Source organism: Rhinatrema bivittatum, chromosome 2 (genome assembly GCF_901001135.1).
Source record: "Rhinatrema bivittatum chromosome 2, aRhiBiv1.1, whole genome shotgun sequence".
Lineage (NCBI taxonomy): Eukaryota > Metazoa > Chordata > Amphibia > Gymnophiona > Rhinatrematidae > Rhinatrema > Rhinatrema bivittatum.
In genome coordinates this window covers 501,069,536-501,094,269 of record NC_042616.1, presented here as the reverse complement: position 1 = coordinate 501,094,269, position 24,734 = coordinate 501,069,536, and the positions used below count along the sequence as shown (strand labels likewise).

The 24,734-nt window shown below is 41.1% G+C and overlaps 1 protein-coding gene across 7 annotated transcripts in view; it reads right to left on the bottom strand.

The window, feature by feature from the left end:
- SYCP2L (synaptonemal complex protein 2 like) overlaps window positions 1-24,734 on the bottom strand; it is a 240,762-nt gene that overhangs the window by 70,466 nt on the left and 145,562 nt on the right. For all 7 annotated transcript variants that reach the window (XM_029590656.1, XM_029590652.1, XM_029590654.1 and 4 more), the window contains one exon: window positions 4,687-4,741. In XM_029590656.1, coding sequence (XP_029446516.1) covers window positions 4,687-4,741 — 55 coding nt within the window. The remainder of the gene's footprint in view (window positions 1-4,686; window positions 4,742-24,734) is intronic.

Genomic DNA, 24,734 nt, shown 5'->3' with positions numbered 1-24,734 from the left:
TTAGAGAGAGGTACAACTAGCAGGAAAAGGGAAGTGATAATGCCCTTGTAGAGATCCTTGGTGAGGTCTGGAGACCGTATCTCAAAAAGGATAGACACAGGATGGAGGCGGTCCAGAGAATGTGTGTGTGTGTGTGTGGGGGGGGGGGGGTCTTTTCAATCATTTGCATACAGGCTACAAATGATTGAAAAGACCGGACAGCTCAGTGTGGTTTCACTGAACACATCGACAATGGCTTGCTGATGCAGTCCTGTTTTCTCTCAAAAATGTATCCGTTTGTTGGACTTTGCTAAGATATTAGCTTGAAAAATATAATTGATTTGGCAAACAGTGACAATTATATATGTTTGGCGATACCTTTTGTGTTGATACTGTTAAGTTTTGGCAGGTTCGCAACATTTGCTCTGTGTTTTTGTAATTGATAAAGAAAGAAATGACATGTTTTTAGCAGAGTTTTGGATATACGTAGAGAAGGAGAGAGAGAGAGGAGTCGAAGAGGACTTAAAGGTTAAGAGCTGATGAGACAGGGACAACAACGGTGTTGAAAAATCCCAAGGAAGTGGTAGTCAATGGAGGTTGAGGTACTCTTTGTGCACTGACCAGGACAGACACATTGGTGAGATAGTGTCCAATGATCTTAAACTAGCAAACAGTATGATAATATACTCTGTATGTTTTTGACTGTTAACCGTTCTGCTCTAATCTTAGGAAGAACATTATATAAAATCCTGTAAATAAATGAAATAAGGCAATAGCTAGAGTCAGAGGATGCTAGAGTGCATAGGGAAAAGTATAACCAGCAGAAAAAAAAAAAAAAAGAGGCAGCAATAATGCATCTAGAATATAGTGTCCAGAGGATGTAGTCATCATGCTAGAGGTGGTCCACAGAAAGACCAACAAGAGACTGATAAGACTTATGGATCTAAATACAGTATGCATACTCGAGAGAAGAGTGGGAGGATACGATAGGGAGAGACATTTTGATAATACCTCAAAGGTATCAGTGCACAAAAAGCAAACCTTTTCCAGAGGACACAGTATGAGGCTCCAAGAAGGTAGATTCAGGAGTAATATCAGAAAATATTTCTTTATGGAAAGGGTGGCAAATGTATGGAATGGCTTCCTACTGGAGCTGACTGTGACAAACAGAATTCAAGCAAGAATAGAACCCCTAGTTGCAAAGTAGTAAAGGGATAAATGCCAATGCACCAGAAATGAAAATGGGCGGATTGTGGTCCATATCTGCCATATTATATTCCCTGGGAAGTTGGGAATGGAGGTTTATAACACTTGATCCTCTGCCCTGAACCAGAGCAGAGGATCAAGTGGTATAAACCTCCATTCCCAACTACCCAAGAATTTTGTTTCCACCCATTTTATATCCTCTTCCAACTGACCCATCCCTGTCATCGTAGTGACACTATTCGGCCAAGAGTCTTTCACCAGAGCTCCTTTTAGAACCTTGCAATCATGGGTCCTAAATTCAGCCACTAGGTGTCACTGTTGCATGATTGATCATCAGGACTTCCTCTGCTCAGGGGTAGTGAACACTTCCTTCCCAGCATCCCCAGCCCTGGATGACCAGGCAGCAGAAGACATGATCTGGGAATCAAACTCAGGATCTCCACATGACAGATCATCACCGATATACAGCCCCCATTAAATAAAGTTTTAGAGCATTGTAATCACTCCCATAGGATGTAATGAAAGTTGTGCCACTGCAGTACTCTAGTCCAAAACATATACCAGCCTCAAAAGCAGGATTAGCAGCATGGAATTTGTCTACAACTTGGGATCCTGCCAGGTACTTGTGACCTGGATTGGCCACGTTTTTGAGACAGGATACTAGACTTGAAAGACCCTTGGTCTGACCCACAGGTCGATACAGTAAAGTGTGCTCCGTCGGAGCGCACTGTCAGCCTGCTCTGGACGCGTGTTTTCCCTTACCCTTATTCAGTAAGGGGAGGAAAACACGCGGCCCACCCGCGGCACCTAATAGCGCCCTCAACATGCAAATGCATGTTGATGGCCCTATTAGGTATACGCGCGGGATCCAGTAAGTAAAATGTGCAGCCAAGCCGCACATTTTACTCTAAGAAATTAGCGCCGACCTTTGGGTCGGCGCTAATTTCTTCCGGCGCCAGGAAAGTGCACAGAAAAGCAGTAAAAACTGCTTTTCTGTGCACCCTCCGACTTAATATCATGGCGATATTAAGTCGGAGGTCCCCAAAAGTAAAAAAAAAGTAAAAAAAAAATAAATTTGAATTCGGCCCGCGGCTGTCGGGCCGAAAACCGGACGCTCAATTTTGCCGGCATCCGTTTTCCGAGCCCGTGGCTGTCAGCGGGCTCGAGAACCGACGCCGGCAAAATTGAGCGTCGGCTGTCAAACCCGCTGACAGCCGCCGCTTCTGACAAAAAGGAGGCGCTAGGGATGCGCTAGTGTCCCTAGCGCCTCCTTTTCCCCGTTTTTCCCGCGTCACCTCATTTAAATACTGAATCGCCCGCACCGGCGAAGGGCTGGTGCGCGCGCCGGGAGAGCGGGCGTTCGTCCGCTCTCCCGCGGTCTTACAGTATCGACCTGCCAGTTAGGTAGTTCTTATGTTCTTAATTCAGGTCACCTACTGGAGGTGAAAACAGCACATACCTGTGTGAAGTGGTGTATATGGGCATGTGTGCCTAAAATGGCTATTAGTAATTGAGCATTTATGGTGAATCCTTTATTTCATGTCATAATGAAATACTTTTTGCCAAGTTTCCACTGTTATGACAGTTTCTATTCTGCTTCCCTCCCCACATATTATACATCCTCCTAAAGCTTAAAAGATTTTGGATGAAATGAGACCACAGATGATAAAATAAAAACCAACTCAACTTTAACCAGCAACATATTCTTGGGATTTTAAAAGGATAGAGTTAAAAATACTCTATCACTACCAAGCCTTAGAATATTTTGATATCTTCAGATACTGAGCATGAAAGGACAATTTTATGATCACAAAAAGTAAAAATGTAACCCATTTCAAAATGAAATAGCACATTAGAGCTGGTTGTGCCAAGTATTTCTCCTATAGGTAAAGTTACTATGATTTCTAAAATAGAATCATTGTGCCTACACGTGTACCTGTGCGAATCGAGAAAGCCATGTGGTAAGGCACAAAAGATTTTAGGACTGGAAGCCAATCAGGCAGGTGCTAGAAGGGACCCAAAATTTAAAAAAAAGAAGCACTAGACAAGATATACAGGGATAGCTACACAAGTCATGAAGCAGTTTAAAAATGTTGCATTAAAGATTAAGAGCAGCCATTGCATCAGAGCTACAAAATACTTTACAAAAGATGTGGGACTTAAGGGTAAGGAGTAGAGATGTGAATCGTGTGATCGATCGTCTTAACGATCGATTTCGGTTGCGGGGGGGAGGGAATCGGATCGTCGCAGTTTTGTTTTTTAAATATCGTGTAAATCGGGGGAGGGCGGGAAAACCGGCACACTAAAACAACCCTAAAACCCACCCCGACCCTTTAAAATAAATCCCTCACCCTCCCTCACCCCCCCAAAATGTCTTAAATTACCTGGGATCCAGTGGGGGGGTCCCGGTGTGATGTTCCACTCTCGGGCCACGGGTGGGTTGATAGAAATGGCGCTGGCACTACCTTTGCCCTGTCATATGACAGGGCAAAGGTAGAGCCGGTGCCATTTTGGTTCCTGTCCCCCGACGTCACGAGCGTAGGAGATCGCTCCCGGACCCCCGCTGGACCCCCAGGGACTTTTGGCCAGCTTGGGGGGGCCTCCTGACCCCCACAAGACTTGCCAAAAGTCCAGCGGGAGTCCGGGAACGACCTCCTGCACTCGAATCGTGTTGCCGTACGGCTGGCGCCATTTTGCAATACGGCAATATGGCCGGCTCCATTTTGCAAAATGGCGCCGGCCGTACAGCAACACGATTCGAGTGCAGGAGGTCGTTCCCGGACCCCCGCTGGACTTTTGGCAAGTCTTGTGGGGGTCAGGAGGCCCCCCCAAGCTGGCCAAAAGTCCCTGGGGGTCCAGCGGGGGTCCGGGAGCGATCTCCTACTCTCGTGACGTCGGGGGACAGGAACCAAAATGGCGCCGGTGGTAGCGCCGGCGCCATTTTCTATCAACACGCCCGATGCCCGAGAGTGGAAGATCACAACGGGACCCCCCCACTGGACCCCAGGTAATTTAAGACATTGGGGGGGGGGTTCGGGAGGGTGGGGGATTTATTCTAAAGGGTTGGGGTGGGTTTTAGGGTTGTTTTAGTGTGCCGGTTTTCCCGCCCTCTCCCTTCCCCTCCCCCCGATTTACGATTTTTGACGATAAATCGGAGGAATTCCTATTATATATCGCCTCTAACGATTTTTGACGATTTAAAATATATCGGACGATATTTTAAATCATCAAAAAACGATTCACATCCCTAGTAAGGAGTGGAGACTAGGTGACACCTGAAGAAGAGTGAGAAAAACTCCTTAATTCATCTGGCTTTTGGTGCTGCTGTAGGTACTCAGTAAAGATTTCTCTTAAGGGAATGAGGTGAAGTGGAAGGGAATCCTTTACAATTCCTGCATATGAAAATATGCCACTCTTCTACTTGGGCAACCCAGTGAAGTAATAAGTTACAGTGCTTTCCAGGGCTGGATACATTAAGAAAATGTCATTTTAACATCTCACCTGTCTCATTTCAGGTGCGCTTGCGGTGCGTTTCTTCCTGGAGCTTTTATTCCGCCTGAAATTTAACCAGATCCTGATTAAATTAGAACTCAATAGCAGAGGTGAGCTAACAGCACAGAAAGGGGAGAGCTCCACCAAGCCTCCTGTATTCCAAGGGGTGGCGTTTTGATTTTTGACACATTTCTAGAGCTATAAGGCAGAAAGCAAGCATGCTTATCCTAAAACAGAGGAGGTATACTTTTATCAGAATTTACTGCCTGACCACAAGAACTTGATTCTAACTTCTGAGGAGGTAGGATGTACTTGTTCATTCTATCTCCCACTTTTCAGAACAAATGCTTACATTGGTGACAACAGAATGAAAAAAAAAGTCTCATCATTGTAACCCTTATTTGATCCCCAAGGGAATCTGTGCTCTATGTACCTCAATGTAAAATGTCATAATATTTTAGGAAGGGAGGTTTAACCAATGGCTACAGTCATCTTCCCACTAAAAAGTCATGGGATAGAAAGTTTTGTCCTTTTGTGGATTGCAAGTTGCTTAAAAGACAGAGAGTAGGATTAAATGGTCAGTTTTCACAGTGGAAAAAGGTAAACAGTGGAGTGCCTCAGGGATCTGTATTTGAACCTATGCTTTTTAATATATTTATAAAATGATCCAGAAATTTAACATCTCACCTGTGAGGTAATCAGATTTGCAGATGACACAAAAATATGCAGAGTAGTTAAATCTCAAGTGGATTGTGATGAACTGAAGGACCTTGAGACTGGAAGATTGGGCTTCCAAATGGCAGATGAAGTTTAACGTGGACAAAGGCAAAATGATACATATAAGGAAAAATAACCCTTGCTGTCATTACACAATGTTAGGTTCTAGCTTAGGAGTTACCACCCAGGAAAGAGATTGAGGCATCATAGTGGATAATACATTGAAATAGTCAGCCTGGTGTGCTGTGGCAATCAAAAAAGCAAACAATGTTAGGAATTATTAGGAAGGGAATAGAAAATAAAATGACGGATGTCATAATGCCTCTGTATCACTCCATGGTGAGACCACACCTTGAATAGTGTGTGCAGTTCTGGCCACCACATCTCAAAGGATATAGCTGCACTGGAGAAAGTGCAGAGAAGGGCAACCAAAATAAGTGGCATGGAATGGCTGCCCTGTGAGGAAAGGCTAAAAAAGTTAGGGCTGTTCAGTCTGGAGAAAAGAATACTGAAGGGGGGGGGGGGGGGATATGACAGAAGTCTACAAAATCATGAAAGGACTTGAACAAGTTAATGTAAATCGATTTTCTCTCTCAGATAATAGACCAGGGAGCACTCCACTCCATGAAGTTAGCAAGTAGCTCATTTAAAACCAATGGAAGAAAATTCTCTCTCACTGAGCACATAGTTAAGCTCTGGAATTTATTGCCAGAGGATGTGTTTACAGCAGTTAGTGTAACTGGGTTTAAAAAAGATTTGGATAAGTTCCTAGAGGATAAATCCATAAACTGCTATTATGGTAATTAATAAGCAATAGTAGCTTGTGATCTAATGTTTGGGTACTTGCCAGGTACTTGTGTCTTGGATTGGCCACTGTTGGCATCTTATGTTCTTATGATTTATTGTAGATATAATTCTGTGTTAATGTACAATAGCCACATGAATGTATGACAAGGCAAGGAATGTGGATGAAGTTATTCTCCGAGCCAGGAGGCATTCAGAGTCTAAACACTATCCCTGTCAGTGCAGACCATAGACCAACACCAGTAACCCAAGTGTCAAAGCACACCTTTCTCTGACTTAAAACAAAAAGCATGCTACCTTTCCAATGTCAGGCAAAAGTAGCAGCAGTAAGAAAAAAAAGGTGCCCTATTTTCTCAAAACTACCATATCATGGGCTCCTTTAACAGAACTGCATCTAGAGGACAGGAATAGAAAGTAAAGTGACATCATAAGCTCAAGTCATGAAAACGGGCACCCCCCAGTTAACATCCTTGTGAGCTGTACCATAACACCACTCAAACTCCGCAACTACCAGTAAGCTCAGCTGGGGTAGTGTGCGCTCTCTGGGGATGGTGGATCCTCTGGATCCCTCTCTCCTCTCTGCTTTCAGCTACGGAAGACTGTGTCAGAGATAAATGCTGTGCAGCATACACCACAGAAAATTGTTCCTTACTTTGCCGGCAGTTAGGGGAAGGAAAACCCCAGTGTGGTGAAAAATACAAAAATAATTTAGAGTAGCCTAAATGACTGCTCTGTCTGCATGGTATCAAAGCTTAGCAAATCGGACTTCGTGTTTGACAATAAGATTCATTAGCTAAAAGCAGTTAATAGTCTGATAATTCAACTACAAAAAGCCCAGAACCTTCTTTTAGTTGCCGCACATTTTTCTTTCGATTCTTTTTAAATAGCAGGGAGAAATTCATTAATGTAATAAAGCAGGGGTGTACTCTACTGCCAAGATAATGAACTGGGGGAAGATATTCTATTTCTTCAGCTTAAGCTTAAAACTGCAATTCGGCCACATGATGCATCACAAGGATGTTAACTGGGGGGTGCCCGTTTTCATGACTTGAGCTTATGATGTCACTTTACTTTCTATTCCTGTCCTCTAGATGCAGTTCTGTTAAAGAAGCCCATGATATGGTAGTTTTGAGAAAATAGGGCACCTTGTTTGGGGGAGGAGGAATAGCCTAGTGGTTAGAGCAGTGGACTATGAACCAGGAGACCAAGGTTCAAGCCCCGATGTCGCTCCTTGTGACCTTGGGCAAGTCACTTTACCCTACATTCCCTCAGGTACAAAAACAGATTGTAAGCCCTCTGGGGATAGAGGAAGACCTACAGTACTTGAATGTAAACCAGTGTGATATCTCAATTGAGATGAATGTCGGTATGTAAAAATAATAAATAAATAAATAAAATGTGACTATAACATGTTTGCTGTTTGTATATTTAAATGATGAATGCAGTGGGATCAGTTTTCAAGAGTGTTTAGGCACCTAAATTGGCACTTAAGAAAACTGACTAGTTGAGCGCCTAAATATTTTAATTTAAATATTTACTTTCTTTCTCTATCTGGAATCCTAGATGAGTTACAATGAACCATTCATAATATTAAAATAGACTGACATAAAACCCCAAGTGCTCCATTTTAAGAAAGGGAGGAAAAAAAAAAAAACTGGACCCCAACATTTCAGCGAAGAGAATTGACTTTTCTGAAATGTTTCAAATATAGCTCAGATCTCAGAGGGGCAAGCAATGCATTCCAGGTGAAAGGGCCTGCACAGCGAAGGTACACTCTTGTCTCACATAACAGCATGACTCTTAAAGAAGGGATCATGCATAGATTCCTATTCTCAGAGCTAAGATAACCATTTGGAAAATAAACCTTTTAAGAAGGTACTTAGACTGAAGGAAACCCTGCATTTAACACTTTATAGATGATAGGAAGAATTTTAAATCGTATTCGGCATGCTAGAGGAGGCCAATGGAGTCTGTACAAAACCGGAAATATGTGCTGCGGCATTAATCTGAACCACATATAATGCACGCTGTACAGACCCCCAAAACTAACCCTCTTTTGAGATTTTAGGGCACAAGACATTTGGGCAGGGGAGAACGTGTTATGTTTGATTTGTTTGGGCAATATTTTTATATTGTTTGCTATTTCAATACTAACAAATAATCACTAGATAGCATTTTTAGATTTGTGAGCATTGTAGTATAATGTGATTCTGGGGGAAATGGTGTGTTTTCCCTTAAATTATTTTTTCTGATTGGGTGGCCAAGGTGTAATGGGAGCTATAGAACAGGGAAGAGTTTGGAGGTTTTTGCCCTTTTTAGGATGGGGTAGGTGAAAGATCTCCAGGAATGTAGTCATCTGGAGCAGTCTGTGGGCTGGTAGGCCCAGGGACCTCCCGAGTTGGGAGCAGGGCCTTGTAGTTCTCCCCCTCAAGAGGAGAAGCCAGAGGCCTGAGGTTGGACTTGGTTTCTTCCTCTTCCTGAGGATTAGACCAGATCCAGTTTGGAGCATCAGTCATTCTTCCCTTTGGGGAATAGGATGGAGAGAGGAAGTTTTGAGGCATGAGTACCCATGAAGACCATGGGGTGGGCATAGTGAGAAAGAAACCTACTCTGGAAGTGGTATGATGTGGAAAGTAGTAGGGGAAGGTCAGAGACCCCTAAATCATGAGCTGCTCGGAGAGCAAGAAATTGCATCTTGGTCTCTTTTGGATGCAAATTTTGACACAGGTATGGGGAAGAAGGGTACCCCAGTTTTCCTAATTTTGGGTAACTAAGATAAAGGTGAAATAACTTGGAGGATGTCATTTTGAACCACTGAATCTCTGAGATGTGCTGAAGGAATGTATGACAAGCCTGTAGACATTGGCTTAACGTCTGGGGGGTGTTCCAGTATGCCACAGAGCAGTGGTTATGATGGACAGAGGTGAAATGATTGACTTGATTTCCATGAATTCTGATGTGTTAAGTACATATAAATTTACTTGCTTCACATCTATGTAAATAGTTGCTGGCTGGTTCATAAAGAAATAAAAGTTAATGGTTTGAATTTGTAACATGGTGTCTGCTACGCTTTATCTAGCCAGCACTAAGGGGAAGCAGGGGACAGGGCTCATGGATGAGAAGGCAGCGATCTCTCCCTCTCCAGCCTGACAAACGATAGCGGTTAACTGATACCCCAGCTGTCACTATACAGGTCCATTTTATCATCTGTATGACCCAAATTAAGAACCCAAATAAATTTGGAAACATGGACCCTTATCCATTAGGGAAACCCTTTCCAATCACTTTATGTACCCCATGCAGGGACCTCACACGCATTGCTGAAGATGGGAATCCAACATAAACTGTGCTGCAGAAATCAATTCTAGAAATAAGTGCCTGCAGGATCATCCTCCAGGAAAGGCTCAAGCCTACACAGCAACTGGAGTTTAAGGAATGGAAATAAGGTTAATCGTTGGGGAGTTATTGTAGGCAAAAGAGAGTTCCTCCATGTCTCTGATATTCCCTGCGATGGTATGCAGAAATCACACATCACTGTAGGGAAGGTTTATTGTTAATGGGAATATAATTGTGAAACTCAATAAAAGATTTAATCATAAGGAATGCATTCCTACTATCAAACTCACCTAAAACGTGGGCAGCTACAGGGTCAGAGTTAAGAGTGAAAAATGTAGTTAAGCGCTCAGTGTTTATTTTCAGTGCTAAACTCCTAAATTGCAGACCTAAATTTAGGTACCACAGTTCTAAGCAAATTTTCAGCTGAAAATGTAGACATCTAAGTAACGGAATGAGTATTTTTTTTATGAACTCCATTGTGCTTCATGATGGGAAGAAGCAAACCACGAAAGCTGTTCATTGTCACCTCGGTTTTGCACTTCTTAAATTTCAGAGCGGTGTTTGCACGCTTTCACAGTATTTTGGCTTCAGCTCTTAGAGGACTCAGTAGGAAATTAATTGTCTCAACATTGATATACTCAGCATTTTTTTTTTTTTACCAATTCTATTTAAGCTGCTTTCACATTTCATAGCACAGGGGTATTCATAAAAGCAGCCTGATCAATTAGTGAGATTCTACTCTTGATCAAACAGGATGCAAAGTCATATTATAACTGAATATTAAAGTTTTCACAAAAAAAGCAGATCAAACAAACCCTCTAAGCAGCCAATGCCCCCCAGTTTGAATTGACAATTTGTAAATCAAACTCATCATTCCATTTACAGCATCATGAACCCAATCCAGTGCAAATAAACGAGCCTGGTACAATTTGATGGTCCCAACACCAATTAATAGGATCACTGCAATTCAATTTCGACTTTAAAACTATTATCTAATACTCTAAAGCACAAGGAAAGCAACAGGATGCCTCATCGTGAGAACACCAACCTCCATGCTTTGGCACCCAATCTAATTGAGCAAACTCTGGGGGAAAATACAAACTCTTTAGCATATTACCTGCGTGCAGAGCCTTTTAGAGTGAACATTTTATGTTTTGCTTCAAGAACCTGGAATCAGTTTAAAAAGCAAAATAAGTAGGTGAAACCAGGTCAGCGTGAGGTCCATATATCCCAGCATCCCGTTACAAGCAGTGGGAACATAAAAGGGTATAAATGTATAGGTTAAATAAGTAGTTCATTCCAGGATTCCCTTAAAACTACTAACTTGAAAGTATTATCAAAATGTCCCTCAACCTTGAATTCTGTGATACAGTAAGTAGAGAGTTGCTATTCACTTTTTTAAAACCTCTCATGACTTTTTTTTTTTTTAATTTGCTGCTATCATGTCCTCCATCATCTCTTCTTTTCCACACCAAGCCTTCCTAATATGGAAGCCTCATCTTCCTGCCCTTCCCTGCACCTTTTCTTGGTACACTACTGTCGTTTCAGAGATAACCTGGCTGGACTTTCACACAACATTCAAGATGTGGCTGCCTCGTGGATTGGTATAAGGGCACACTGTCTTTCACTGTCTGCAGAACCTAAGTACCAACATTCCACTAGCCTTTTGGACTGCCCATGAACACTAGGTAAGTGCTCTTCAGAAGGATGTGCCGAATAAAGCATTTAAGGGCATGGAGCATTTAAACCTACCAGATAAAGGGAGCAATAATCAAAACTGCCACACTGGTGCAAACTCTGCAAGATGTGCACCTGTAATCATCGCAGAAGACCACACAAGCTTTTGCTTTGATTGTTGCCCCTAAAAGTTATCCACAGAGATTGTGCATAGGTTTGAACAGTCCAATGTTGACCACCATGCATGCTTTTACCTTCAGAAAAGATGGACAATACTCAAAGTGCCCACTTACATAGATAAAATATTTTTACCCACAGCAAGGGTTTTGAATATTGCCTTCATAGACGGCAATGTTCAAATATTTTGGATGGGCAAACGTTTATGCAAAGAAAAATGCCTTTTAAAACTGCACCCTCACCCAAGTGCAAAACAGAATTATATATCCTGTTTCACAACGCACTTGCACAATGCACATTACTTTTACCTGGGAGGAAAAGTAAGCACGGCCATTTTATTTTTAAATCACTGTGTATACTTTCTGGTGTGTACTTTGAGCCTGCTGTTTAGGAGTTGCAAACTCTGCAGTTTTATCTGCAGCATGCACACTGGCCCACATTTTCAAATGAAGTTTCCCCTTGAAAATAAGCTAGCATGTCAAATTGCACAGGGAGACTGAAAATTTCTCCTATGATTTTTAAATAGCAAGGAAAATGTTCTATATAATAAAGCTAACTTTTCAAATTCTAAAAAAAATTCATCAGTAGTAGTAGTAGTATAATAGTAGTAGTAGTAGTAGTAGTAGTAGTAGTATATTTTTGGGGGGGGGAGAGAGGGAAGGGAAATGGAGTGGAGAGGTAGCCAAAAGGGAGGTTAATAGTTACTTTTGAGTTATGCAACCACCACATAGGACCAACTAAGCAAGAAAAATAAGCAACATTGGCTTATCCATTGCCTGGCCTGACCCTGCGTCATTCCTTCTCATCCACCTTTTAATCATTTCTCAGTTTTCTTTACCCTTCCACCTTACTGTTATCCTTTATCTCCTACATATATAATCCCAGGCCCCAAGATATCAAAGGTCCTGTAACATACTGTCAGCTTAGCTTACCCCCTTGCCTTAAATAGGTAATAGCTTCATATATGAGATACTTCTAGAAGATGTTATAACAAGGACAGAAGCTTTTTTATTGCTATTAAGAAACCATTAGAGACAATATTTGTAAAAGTTGAGATTGATATGGACCATAGAAATGAGATGCTCTTATTAAATCAAGATGTTAAGTTTATTGTCCCCCTGGATTGTTAGCTGGGTTTTTCTCCTGTAATTGAAGCACTGATTACGACTGAGGTAGACTTTTCTTCAGTATTGGTTCTTGATGATTTCAATTTAAGGGTAAACAAATTTAACAAAATGCCTCTAGTACTCAGGTGAGCAGAACTACTTCCTGTCAGTCATCGCAGCGCTAGGTTTTTCCCAATTTATTGACAGACTTACTCATGAGAAAGTTCTCATCTTAGATCTAGTTTTGGAAATTATGTTCCCTTGACTGGAAAGGAAGATAAGTACTGTGGTCGGATCATTTACTAATCTCCTTTAAATTAAGAGTATTAATAGGAAGGAGGACTTTATGCTTGACAAAATTAAAATGAAAGATTCATGTTGGCTTCAAAGCAATTAGAAATTATTGGATTCTGGAACTGAATCCATTGATTGATCAGGCAGATCATGTTGTCCAGTCAGTTGAAATTTGGAACGTGTTAATAAATAGTTTAGACAGAGTGGCTCCAAAAAAATGAACAAGTCTTGAAAAATCCTTTGGTTTACAGGAATTAAGGGATAAAGAGTTTTACATCAGTTATAAAGACATTGGCGTAAATTGAAGAGTGAGGAAAATCTTTGTATAATGCTTTGCTTTCTAAATATCAAAGTTTAGTAGACTAAGACAAAAAGGATTACTATGATAAAAAGCTTCAGGAAGTGGGAAATTATCCTAGGGAAATTTATAATACTGTTAAATATCTCAGCTGCACTCTTAGTTAGGAACAAATGTTCTGAAAGAGCATGTGTTTGTGGAAAATTAGCATTGTTTTTTCACAAGAAAATTGCAACTCTGGCACAGGAATTTGACTCTGATGTTCAACTCCAGATTAATATGTTTCAACTGGAGAATGTTTGCTAGGAAATTTTCTCAGTCTCTAGGATGGAGATTAAGAACTATTTAGCTTCTATGAATTGTTTGCTACAGAACCCATGATTAACTGCAATTATGAAAGGTTTAAGAGAGGACTTGGCTGCCCAATTAATGACACTTCTTGTCTCTTTTGGAGGGCCATTTGCAATTTGGAGGGAAGGAGTAGCAGGCTATGATCCAGGGAAACTAGGGTTCAGATCCCACGGTTGCTTCTGTGACCTTGGGCAAGTCACTTCACCTGCGTTGCGTCAAGTACAAACAGAGGAATTTTAAAAAGATGCATGTGCCAAAAATCAGGAGATGCACGTGCATCTGCCACATGTGCGCGTCCACCTAATTTCATAAAGTGGAGGGATACGCCCACGGGCCGATGCCTGCACATCTCACATTGGAAAAGGTGTGGATGAGGTATGGACATTCCGAGACCGGACCAAGAGATGCACGGACAAGTATTATGCACTTGGTTGTACACCCAGGTCCAGTGCAACATACCTTTGCTTCTGCTCTGGAGGAGGTGTAAGTTTAAATGGAGAAACAGGCATTCCGGAGTAGTTTAAGGGGTCTGGGTAACTGAGGGGAGTGCAGGCTAAATAAACCATGGGGGTTTGGAGGACCTAGCTCTAGACTGGGAGAACTGGTGGATGAAATGGTCAAACTGGTCATAGCATAAACATGCACCCGTTATGATACTCCCTCACTTGTGCAGCTCATGCCAGACTTTATGCTACTGAGCATGCCCACTTACAAAACTGGTTGCACATATACGTGCGGCCAGGCTATTTTGTAACACATACACGTACGTTATAAAATTGTCTTGTCTCTGGGCTCACGCTGACACACACATGTATAGGTGTGCAGGCGTGCCTGTTTGAAAGTTACCATCTCTGATTGTAAGCTCTCTGGGGATAGGCAAATACCTATAGTACTTGAATGCAATCTGCTTTAAAGTGCCAAAAAGCGGAATAAAAAAAAAATTAAAAATTAAACGTATGACCAGTTCCAAAGAAAGTCTATAGTGATCAAAATAACACCACCAATTTCAGAAGAGTCTCCTCTTTACCATGCTTGTCCAAGGCCATTGAAAAAATGGTTTATGCGCAATTGAATGATTTTTGGAAGAGCATGAGATTTTGGACAATCAGCAGTTTGGATATCTAGTTTAGATAATTTTTGGAGAGGTTTTGATGTGGGGAAACAATTCCTTTTAATATTCTTCGATATCTCCTGTTCTTTTGATGCCCTTTATTCCAATAATCCTATAACTCCTATATTGGTCAAGTTACATTGGTTACTATTAATTTATCGTATACAATATAAAACGGCATGCATCATTCATAATATAGTTTAAGGAACAAATGTTGACTGGCTTAATACAACAGTACGGTTGCATGTCCTTCAGATGAATTTACACTCAGCTAATAAAGATCTGTTAACAGTACCAACAATAAGAACTGCAAAACTTTGTCAAGTTCGTGAACGAGCAATATCGATAGCAGGTCCGAAACTGTGGAACTCCTTGCCTGAAGAAATTAGACTGCAAGCAGATATTAAGAAATTTAAAATAGATCTCAAAATGTGGCTTTTTAAATGTGCATACTTGGAACCACAGTGACAGCGGAATATGGCATTATTGCAGCACTTTTCTACTTTGTATTTTATCTTATTCTTGTTTTAAGTAATTAAGCTTTTAGTGTTTATGTTTTATTGATTGTTATATTTATATGATTTGATGATGTATTGCATTTTCCTACTTTAATTTATTGTTCACTGTTATGATGGTTTTACTGAAATGACGGTATAAAAATAAATAATCCTTAAACCTTAATGCATCTGGTTGACTTACATATTGGTGGAACTATCCTCACCTGTTTTGATCATATCCGAGTACAAAAAGAGTAGCTAAGGGAAATGATCTCTTTCTGCTATATTATTCAATATATTTAAGACCGTACTGTAGGATACTAGCAAATTTGGGAATCACTTATTGCTGATGACATTCAATTTTCAATTCTAACCAAACTGAAGAAGTACTCAATGAAACATTTCATTGTCTTAGGACAATACAACATCTCAATTTACATGCACTAATATTCCTTCTTTATTATTGAATGGATACCAGATCCCAATTATATCTTAAATTCACAATTTAGGAGTAATTTGTCACAGTAATGCAAGTAGGTAATGTAGCTCAGAATTCATTTTATAAATTTCAAATCTTACAGTTCTAGGCCATTTTTGTCAACTTCTGTCTTTCATGTGTTACAGGCATTAACTCTCTCTAGACTTGATTAGTGCATTGTAGATTGTTGTCAGTCTACCAGTTTATGCTATTTGAGCCCTGCAAGTTATCCAGAATGCAACTGCGAGAGTTCTTTTAGGAATAATTACTATGCTCATATTCACCTGTGTTGTTTGAATTGCACTGGCTCCCAGTCATATGAAGAGTTAAATACAAGATCCTTATCCTGATTTTCAAGGTACCGAATTCTAAGACTGTGTAGAGAGCATGAGCTCCTTGTTAAAAATATATACACCTATCTGATTGTTGCACTCACAATAAAATCTTCTTGAAAGTGCCTACTGCCAAGGTGTTATGATTGTGCAAAATGTGAAAGTGGATTTTTTCGGTGGTTGGACCAGTTATGGAACTCTCTTCCAGAGGCTTTGAGAGTTATTACTGATCAAAAGATATTCAGGAAAGAATTACAAACCTACTTGTTCACTGAAGCATTTGCAAATTTAGTAAAGCAGTAGGGACAGTAAGATCTAGCTTCATAAGGACATGATTGACTATTGTTAAAGCAGTTGTGTAATACTAAGCAGATAATATGTATGGTTTGTGTAAAATGGTGATAATGAGCAATGAACATTTTAGGACTATTATTTACTTGATTTTGTTTGTAACATTGTGTTTTATGAATGTTTTATTGTAGTTCACCTAGGTTTTATAGATTGAACAGTCACAAGTGTTTTAAATTTGTTAATTGCTTCTAAACTCTACCACCTATACTAGAAATTCTCTACCTATTCCTAGTCTTGCTCCTTTTGATCCTTACTATTTTCAATTAATTTCAATCTGAAATTTTTCCCTCAACTTTTAAAGGGACTCTTGCTCCCAACAAACTTTCCTAAGATCCTCTTACTCTTTCAAACTATTTCCCCATCTCAGTACTCCCACAAGTCCTTAAGCACAATGCTTACCACTAGCTCTTGACTTTCTAACTTCCTTAACCATTCCCGACCCTACCAGTCTACCTTTCATTCTGGTCACTCAGTGGATTAGATAATGCTCTAATCCACCTGCTTGACCACTTTCACAACTGCTAGGTGCCATCTTCCACTATTTCTTAGTATCAAAAACTGTAGAAAGCTCCAGTAAGATATTGACCATTCCCATCCTTCTCAAAACACTTTCCTAGCTTATCTCTGAGACCTAGATTGGTTTTCTATCAGCATGGATTTCTAGTAGACATATTGGTCCTAGGAAAAAGTATTGGAGTCCTGGTAGAATGTGATACCCTTTAAAGAACAAAAAAAGCTGATGTAATATATGAGTTCTTAAGACCCCCAATAGGCCTGTTCTTCAGATTATTTATTGGATAGGATATACCATCTAATTACAAACACATCTAAGCAGTTTACTATTAGAAGTGCATGATTAATCATGAAACATAAAACAAAAAAACAAATGAGACTCCATTTACATGGCTAATTATGGTATCTTCCAAAAGAAGAGTTTCAGTAGCCATATTGGTTTACCTGACTGGCATTTTAGTTTTCTTGCTAATTCTTTTATTTCTTTGCCTCCAATAGTTGGTGTCCCAAGTCTGAGATGCCCTCTCCTACTATAATCATGCATGAAAATCATTCATGTAAAATGAATCTGCCAATTCATTTTACATATACATATCATTGCTTTATTGATATACAAAATTTCCCTCTCCTTTCCATCCCTAACCTCCCCATCCCACCCACCCATTCTCTCTTGCTATTGCTTCTAGGATGTTTTCTTTCTGACTTTTACAGAACACATCCAAAATGAAGGTTATTCTCTATCTGTCTAAAGGATGTATTTCCATTGAATACACACCATACTCTCTATGACCGCAAGAGGAGAGTGGAATTCCCAGCTCTCTTTTCCTCATATCTAAAAGCTTGATTCCATGCTCCTTCTCATAGCAAAGCTTTGTTCTCCAAGTTACTGGTTGCACAACATAGAAAAAATGTACATATTGGTATGTTTGATCCCTCTTATTGTTTATTCCAGGGTTTGTTTTTTTTTACCTGCCATTTTGACTATTATAATAGCCTATTGGCTGACTTGATTCTAGTCTCCATCCTTTTCAGATTCTCCAAAATTCAGCTGCATGACTCCTTTAGCAAATGGCTCATTTCTCCTTTCTGCCCAGAGTGACTCCCAGTGAAATTAAGCTAGTTCAAAATGTAAATACTGACCTATTAATGCATCCATGGTTTTGCTGCCATCCATATCTGCTCTAGTTTCTCCATTTCCCTTCTCAGCCCCTCCACTCTCTTCTTTGTATTTTTCCCTCTGTTCCTCACATTAAACAGGCATCTTCATGCGTGTGAGTGCAACCCGTCCTCATGCCTGAGCTTCAAGAACCAACTCCATCTACTCTTTCAATCATGCCTTCAATTAAATAACTGCTTCTTGCCATGATTCTCATTTGTATGTTCTTGTCTGCTCCAAATCGCTCTAGCTTCAAACAATGCTCATATTTGCAATGTAGTTATAAAGAAACATTGCTAGTGATAGTACAAATCAGATAGGGAAAGGAAGCCAAAATAATGGATATTAATGACGGCTTAATTTTATAAGGATTTTGAATGCTCAGGCTTCCATACAGAAGTATGGCAGTATTGAATATTGTTCCTGGGATTCGAGCCAGGAAAAGTCACAAGAGTCTTATTATGACATATCAATGAAAAGCAGCATTTATGATTAGGATGAAGGCAAAAAGATTATTATAGATTTCTCTGCAATTTTAACCATTAGATTATTAAACATGGAATTTCACAGCATAAAAGGCCCAAGTCTTAAGAACCCTTGTTTATAAGCATCTCTGCTCATAATTAACTCAATTTCATTCAACCAAAAGTATTGATTGCCAGGGAAGCAATGCCTGCTAAACTGAAAATCTGAATCCAACAGTGCTTGTAAAGGAGAAATCAAAACATTATGACCCACCCTTGATTTAGATTTGGGCAATGCAATTTGGTAGTGATTAGCATACATTTTGCTGTGCTTGTTAAGTAGTGAATTCTCTCAATTATGTATCACCCTAGTTAGGGCCACCATCTGAAGAGCAATGGAACTGCAACACAGCTAAAATAAAAAAAATAGGAAGCATAATAGAAGGTTGCAAACCAGCAGGGAATAATTCCCAGAGAAATTAGAAGCCATTACGTTTTTTTCAGTAGTTAATTTCCAAGTATTGTTTATAAATCGATTCATGCAGTTGACAATGCCTCTCTCATGAATGCATACATGTTTGAACACAATTGCTCATCTCGCACATATTGGCAAACATCTGGCATAACGTGTCACAATAAGAGCCACCATCAGCTGCAGATATTGACTCATTATAAAACACTTTAAGTGTTTCAGTGCGGCTTTCTAGAACCTTTTGCTTCAGTAACAGCACCTACTGGGGAGAGTGCGTATGCCATATGGGTGTGTGTGTGTGTGTGTATATGTGTGTGTATATGTGTATGTCAGAATACTTTTATTAAAGTAGCCACAGACACTGTATGGGAGAAGAGGAGCGGCCAGGACCAGAAAAGGAGGACTCTGTGCTGCTCCTCTTGCCCCTTCTGCCAGAAAGTAGAGAGGAGTAGGGGGTTTATATAGCCCTAGGGGTGGAGAATCTCCAGCCCATGGTATAATCTCATCAGTCCTGCATTTCTTGCTCCCCCCCTCTCCCAAACCTGTTTGTGGTGTAAGCAGAGCATGAGCTCCTACCACATCTCTCAGTCCTAACCCCATCTTCCCTTCCCCCTTGAATCAAATATTTGCAGTGGAAAAGGAGTAAGAACCCCTCGTGTGCACTTCCCGAAATGAAATGTTCGTAGCAAGAGCAGGTGAATGCTGTTTATAAAAAAAAAAAAAAAAAAAAAAAGCCTGAGCCATGAAATTGTTTTCTTTTTACATTTAAAAAAGCGTGGGGAAAGATTGCTTTAGTGCAGATCCCAGAAAACATTAACTACCATTCTGCAGCCCACACAGACACTCTACATTAGTTACATATGGATGGGAAATATATGTCAACTAATCGAGCAATGGAAACAAATTAATGCCCCCACATTTCTATGCCTACAATGCTGCTATCTACTACTAAACACACACATACACTGAGCCATTAACAATATTTCATGGTCTTCAGTAATAGTCTGACGTCCTTCTTTGAGCAGTACTACATTAAAAGCAACTTCAAAAACGCAAGTTCAGCGATTCAGCTTAACTTACCGTTTCATGAATGAGTGACTCGGGGGAGTTTTGAAAATCAAAATAATTTCTCTTTACTCTGGAAAGCAAGCAAAAGTGATGTCCAAGCATAAGGAAACTTTCCAAGAGTTCCTACTAAAAACAGTCCCTGAACAGAACTGGCAATTACAATAATTAACATTTTTTTTTAAATTTATATTCCACCTTTTGCAATTCCATTCAGGTATTGGAGGTATTTCTCTATCCCTGTACCTGAGGCAATGTGGGGCGAAGTGACTGGCCCAAGGTCAGGAGGAGGGTCAGCGGGATGCGGACCCTGGATTAGCCAATTGACACCCTGCTGCTCTCACCACTAGACCAGTGTTTCCCAGCACTATCCTGAAGGCACACTTAACAATTCTGGTTTTCATATCTGTAGTGAATAAGCATGAGATAGATTTACATACACTGGAGAACTGGTGCATGCAAACATGGCAACTCTCTGGTGTTGTAGGAGAATTAGGCCCTTAGTCCCACTGCAGATACAATTTGTAATAAAGAGCAGTGAAACTCATGTCACAAGAGGTCAGCATTCTTGTTCTCCTAAGTTTTTTATTATGATCATAAGAACTTTATAACTTGAGTATTGTATAATATTTCTGCTTCAGTTTTATGCTTTGCTTTTGCTAGACAAACATGCTGCGGGCTAACAAGAAAATGTTATATTATAAAAAAAAAACCAAAAACAAAAGCTAGGCTACAGGGCTATAGGAACTAGGTTTAGAATCGACAAGGTCATAATGGCAATGGAGTTAGTTGCAGGTTCACTAGCATACAAAGAGGATGAATTTACATTCAGAGCAAGAAATAATATATATATATATGGCCATTCAGATTAATTAATTGTTTATAGTTGAAAGGCAATCACAGAAATTTTTGACTATTATGTAACGTAGTTTAGGAGTTGGAAATGAACTGTAAATTCTACATAATGTCTCATTAGTAAAATCATTTGAGAGTTTTATATTGGTGCTTTGCATAGCACTTTGCCAGTCTCTCCATAAGGCCTTATTATATTCCATAGCATTTAAATAAAAAGCTTTTCTCCACAGCTGTTGACTAAGCGTCTATTTCAGTGATCCACATCGGTAGGAGATGATTGTAGAAAAAGGGGTGCACCATTTCAGAACAGCTCTTCCAGCGAGGTTGTTGGAATGGTTATCCCCCTGCTGGTATACAAACAGCTTGCAGCATGGCAAGGTGTGGCATTTTGAATTAGCAATCAGAGGAGCTGTTTTTCTTCCTATTCTTGGTGTGCTAGGCTTCACAGCTTGGAACCTGCACTGACTAGGAAGTGTGCAATTGCCTTGCTGGTACACAGTCTACTAAGGGTGTTTTAGGGTTGTTTAAAGGATTTAGACTTGTTTTGAGAGTTTTTCCATGAGCTCCCTCGTGCTTGACCTGGGTTGGAAGACTGTGGAGGAGTCCTCCTTTTGCTTGGGAAGGTCAGGAGTAGAGGAGATCCCACTGCTCTTCAGCATACAAACTGTGACTAGATCAGGGCAACTCACTACAGAAGAGCTCCAGTTTTGCCTTTCGTGAAGATTTACTTTGCGTTTGGAAGTTTTGATGCCACCCTTCCTGCCCTGAAGTGGGGAAAATCCTGCTGCCTGGACCTTTCATCTGAAAGATCCTATGTTTCATCTGGAGAAACAGAACTGTGAGCAAGATCTTTATTTGTTACACCTGGAGACCCCCTTCAGGAGTTTTCACTGAGGAGAAGAGGCCCAAGTGGAGAGTTGTGCAACGATTAAGGCCTTGTTTTTGTCTGCCAGTATTTTTGGACGGAGCTCTTCTGTACTTAAAGATATCCCTTGTCCTCTTACGAAGTCTTGCTTTTCCATGCCTTGGACAGCAAGTTCTTCCCTTGCCCAACTAATGAGAGACACTTGCACAGATAGAGAGGATAGGAGAACTGTGAAGCTGTTTGTGCCAAGAACTGATGTGTAAAGTGCAGTTATTTGCTACAGTAACATTTTGTTTGGACTTCCAGCCCAAGCACCCAGAGTATTTTGTTGGCATTCATATTCCTCCCATGAGAAAGTGAAGAGAAACCTCGCCAGGAAAGAGAAATGTCACACCCACACCTTGGGGCTCAGAGGAGTATGTCTCCCCCTGTTGAGGGACCATAGGAGAGAGACAGAGGGGCAAAAAGAAAAAAAAAAAAATAGTTGGCTCCATATAGCCCCTGCCTTCCAAGCTCAACCACAAGAAGAAGAGTTACATAAATCTCATGCAAATTCATTATGGCAGCCCCGAAAACTTGACTGGCTAGCTGTGCCTTCAGGAAAGGTATGGGAAACACTGCACTAGGCTGCTCCTCCACATGCATCCTGACTAATTGCTCCTCATTTCTTGCAGAGCACTTATAACTAGGGATGTGAATCGTTTTTTGACGATTTCAAATATCGTCCGATATATTTTAAATCGTCAAAAATCGTTAGGGCCACGATACAATACCAATTCCCCCGATTTATCGTTAAAAAATCGTAAATCGGGGGAAGGGGGAGGGCAGGAAAACCGGCACACTAAAACCCCCTAAAACCCACCCCCGACCCTTTAAATTAAATCCCCCACCCTCCCGAACCACCCCCCCCCAAATGCTTTAAATTACCTGGGGATCCAGCGGTGGTCCAGAACGGCGGCGGTCCGGAACGGCCCCCTCAATTGAATCCTTCTGTCTTCAGCCGGCGCCATTTTGCAAAATGGCCGCCGCAAAATGGCGGTGGCCATAGACAAAAATGATTCGACGCAGGAGGTCGTTCCGGACCCCCGCTGGACTTTTGGCAAGTCTTGTGGGGGTCAGGAAGCCCCCCCAAGCTGGCCAAAAGTTTCTGGGAGTCCAGTCGATCTCCTGCCGGCGCCATTTTCCGTACGGAAAACGATTCGCGGCAAGAAATCGCTTCCTGAACCCCGCTGGACTCCCAGAAACTTTTGGCCAGCTTGGGGGGGCCTCCTGACCCCCACAAGACTTGCCAAAAGTCCAGCGGGGGTCCGGAATGACCTCCTGCGTCGAATCGTTTTTGTCTATGGCCGCCGCCATTTTGCGGTGGCCATTTTGCAAAATGGCGCCGGCTGAAGACAAAAGGATTCAATTGAGGGGGCCGTTCCAGACCGCCGCCGTTCTGGACCACCGCTGGATCCCCAGGTAATTTAAAGCATTTGGGGGGGTTCGGGAGGGTGGGGGATTTAATTTAAAGGGTCGGGGGTGGGTTTTAGGGGGTTGGCTCACGATTTTAACGATTTTTCACGATATTTTTAAAACCCAAACGGCAACAATACGATTCCCTCCCCCTCCCAGCCGAAATCGATCGTTAAGACGATCGAGGACACGATTCACATCTCTACTTATAACTACCACCTACCACCACATTCTGTACAGTTTTTATATACCAAGCTAATATAAAAAGTATCAATGTCTGCACCAAGTTGAAAAAATTCAAGAGTACTGTACCCGGTAAGTAGAAATAGGAGTCCCATACCAACCAAACATTTCAGCTTTAATTTAGGATTGAAGCTTTTTGAACTTGTCTGTGGTATTCCTACTCTCTTAGTAAAAGTCCAGGCATGGAGCGTGTGCCACAGTTTACAAAGCCTCTCACACACATGTAATTTAATTCTGAACATAAGAACATAACATAAGAAATTGCCATGCTGAATCAGACCAAGGGTCCATCAAGCCCAGCATCCTGTTTCCAACAGAGGCCAAACCAGGCTACAAGAACCTGGCAATTACCCAAACACTAAGAAGATCCCATGCTACTGATGCAATTAATAGCAATGGCTATTCCCTAAGTAAATTTCATTAATAGCCATTAATGGACTTCTCCAAAAACTTATCCAAACCTTTTTTGAACCCAGCTACACTAACTACACTAATCACATCCTCTGGCAACAAATTCCAGAGCTTTATTGTGCGTTGAGTGAAAAAGAATTTTCTCAGATTAGTCTTAAATGTGCTACTTGCTAACTTCATGGAATGCCCCCTAGTCCCTTCTATTATTCGAAAGTGTAAATAATCAATTCACATCTACTCATGCAAGATCTCTCATGATCTTAAAGACCTCTATCATATCCCCCCTCAGCCGTCTCTTCTCCAAGCTGAACAGCTCTAACCTCTTTAGCCTTTCCTCATAGGGGAGCTGTTCCATCCCCTTTATCATTTTGGTTGCCCTTCTCTGTACCTTCTCCATCGCAACTATATCTTTTTTGAGATGCAGCAACCAGAATTGTACAAGGTATTCAAGGTGCGGTCTCACCATGGAGCGATACAGAGGCATTATGACATTTTCCGTTTTATTAACCATTCCCTTCCTAATAATGCCTAACACTGTTTGCTTTTTTTGACTGCCGCAGCACACTGAGCCAACGATTTGAAAGTATTAACTACTATGATCCCTAGATCTTTTTCCTGGGTGGTAGCTCCTAATATGGAATCTGACGTCATGTAACTACTAGGGATGTGAATCGTTTTTGAACGATTAAGATTATCGTCAGATAATTTTAAAATTGTCCAAAATCGTTAGAGTGCACAATACAATACAAATGCCCCCGATTTATCGTCAGGGGCATTTGTATTGTATCGTTAAATAGGGCGCGGGAAAACCGGCACACCAAAAAAACCCTAAAACCCACCCCGAACCTTTAAAACAAATCCCCCACCCTCCTGAACCCCCCCAAAATGTTTTAAATTACCTGGGGTCCAGTGGGGGGCTCCCGGCGCGATCTCCCTCTCTCTGGCCACGGCTGCATTGAGAAATGGCGCCGTGGCCCTTTGCCCTTATGTGACAGGGCAAAGGTAGCGCCGGCGCCATTTTGGTTCCTG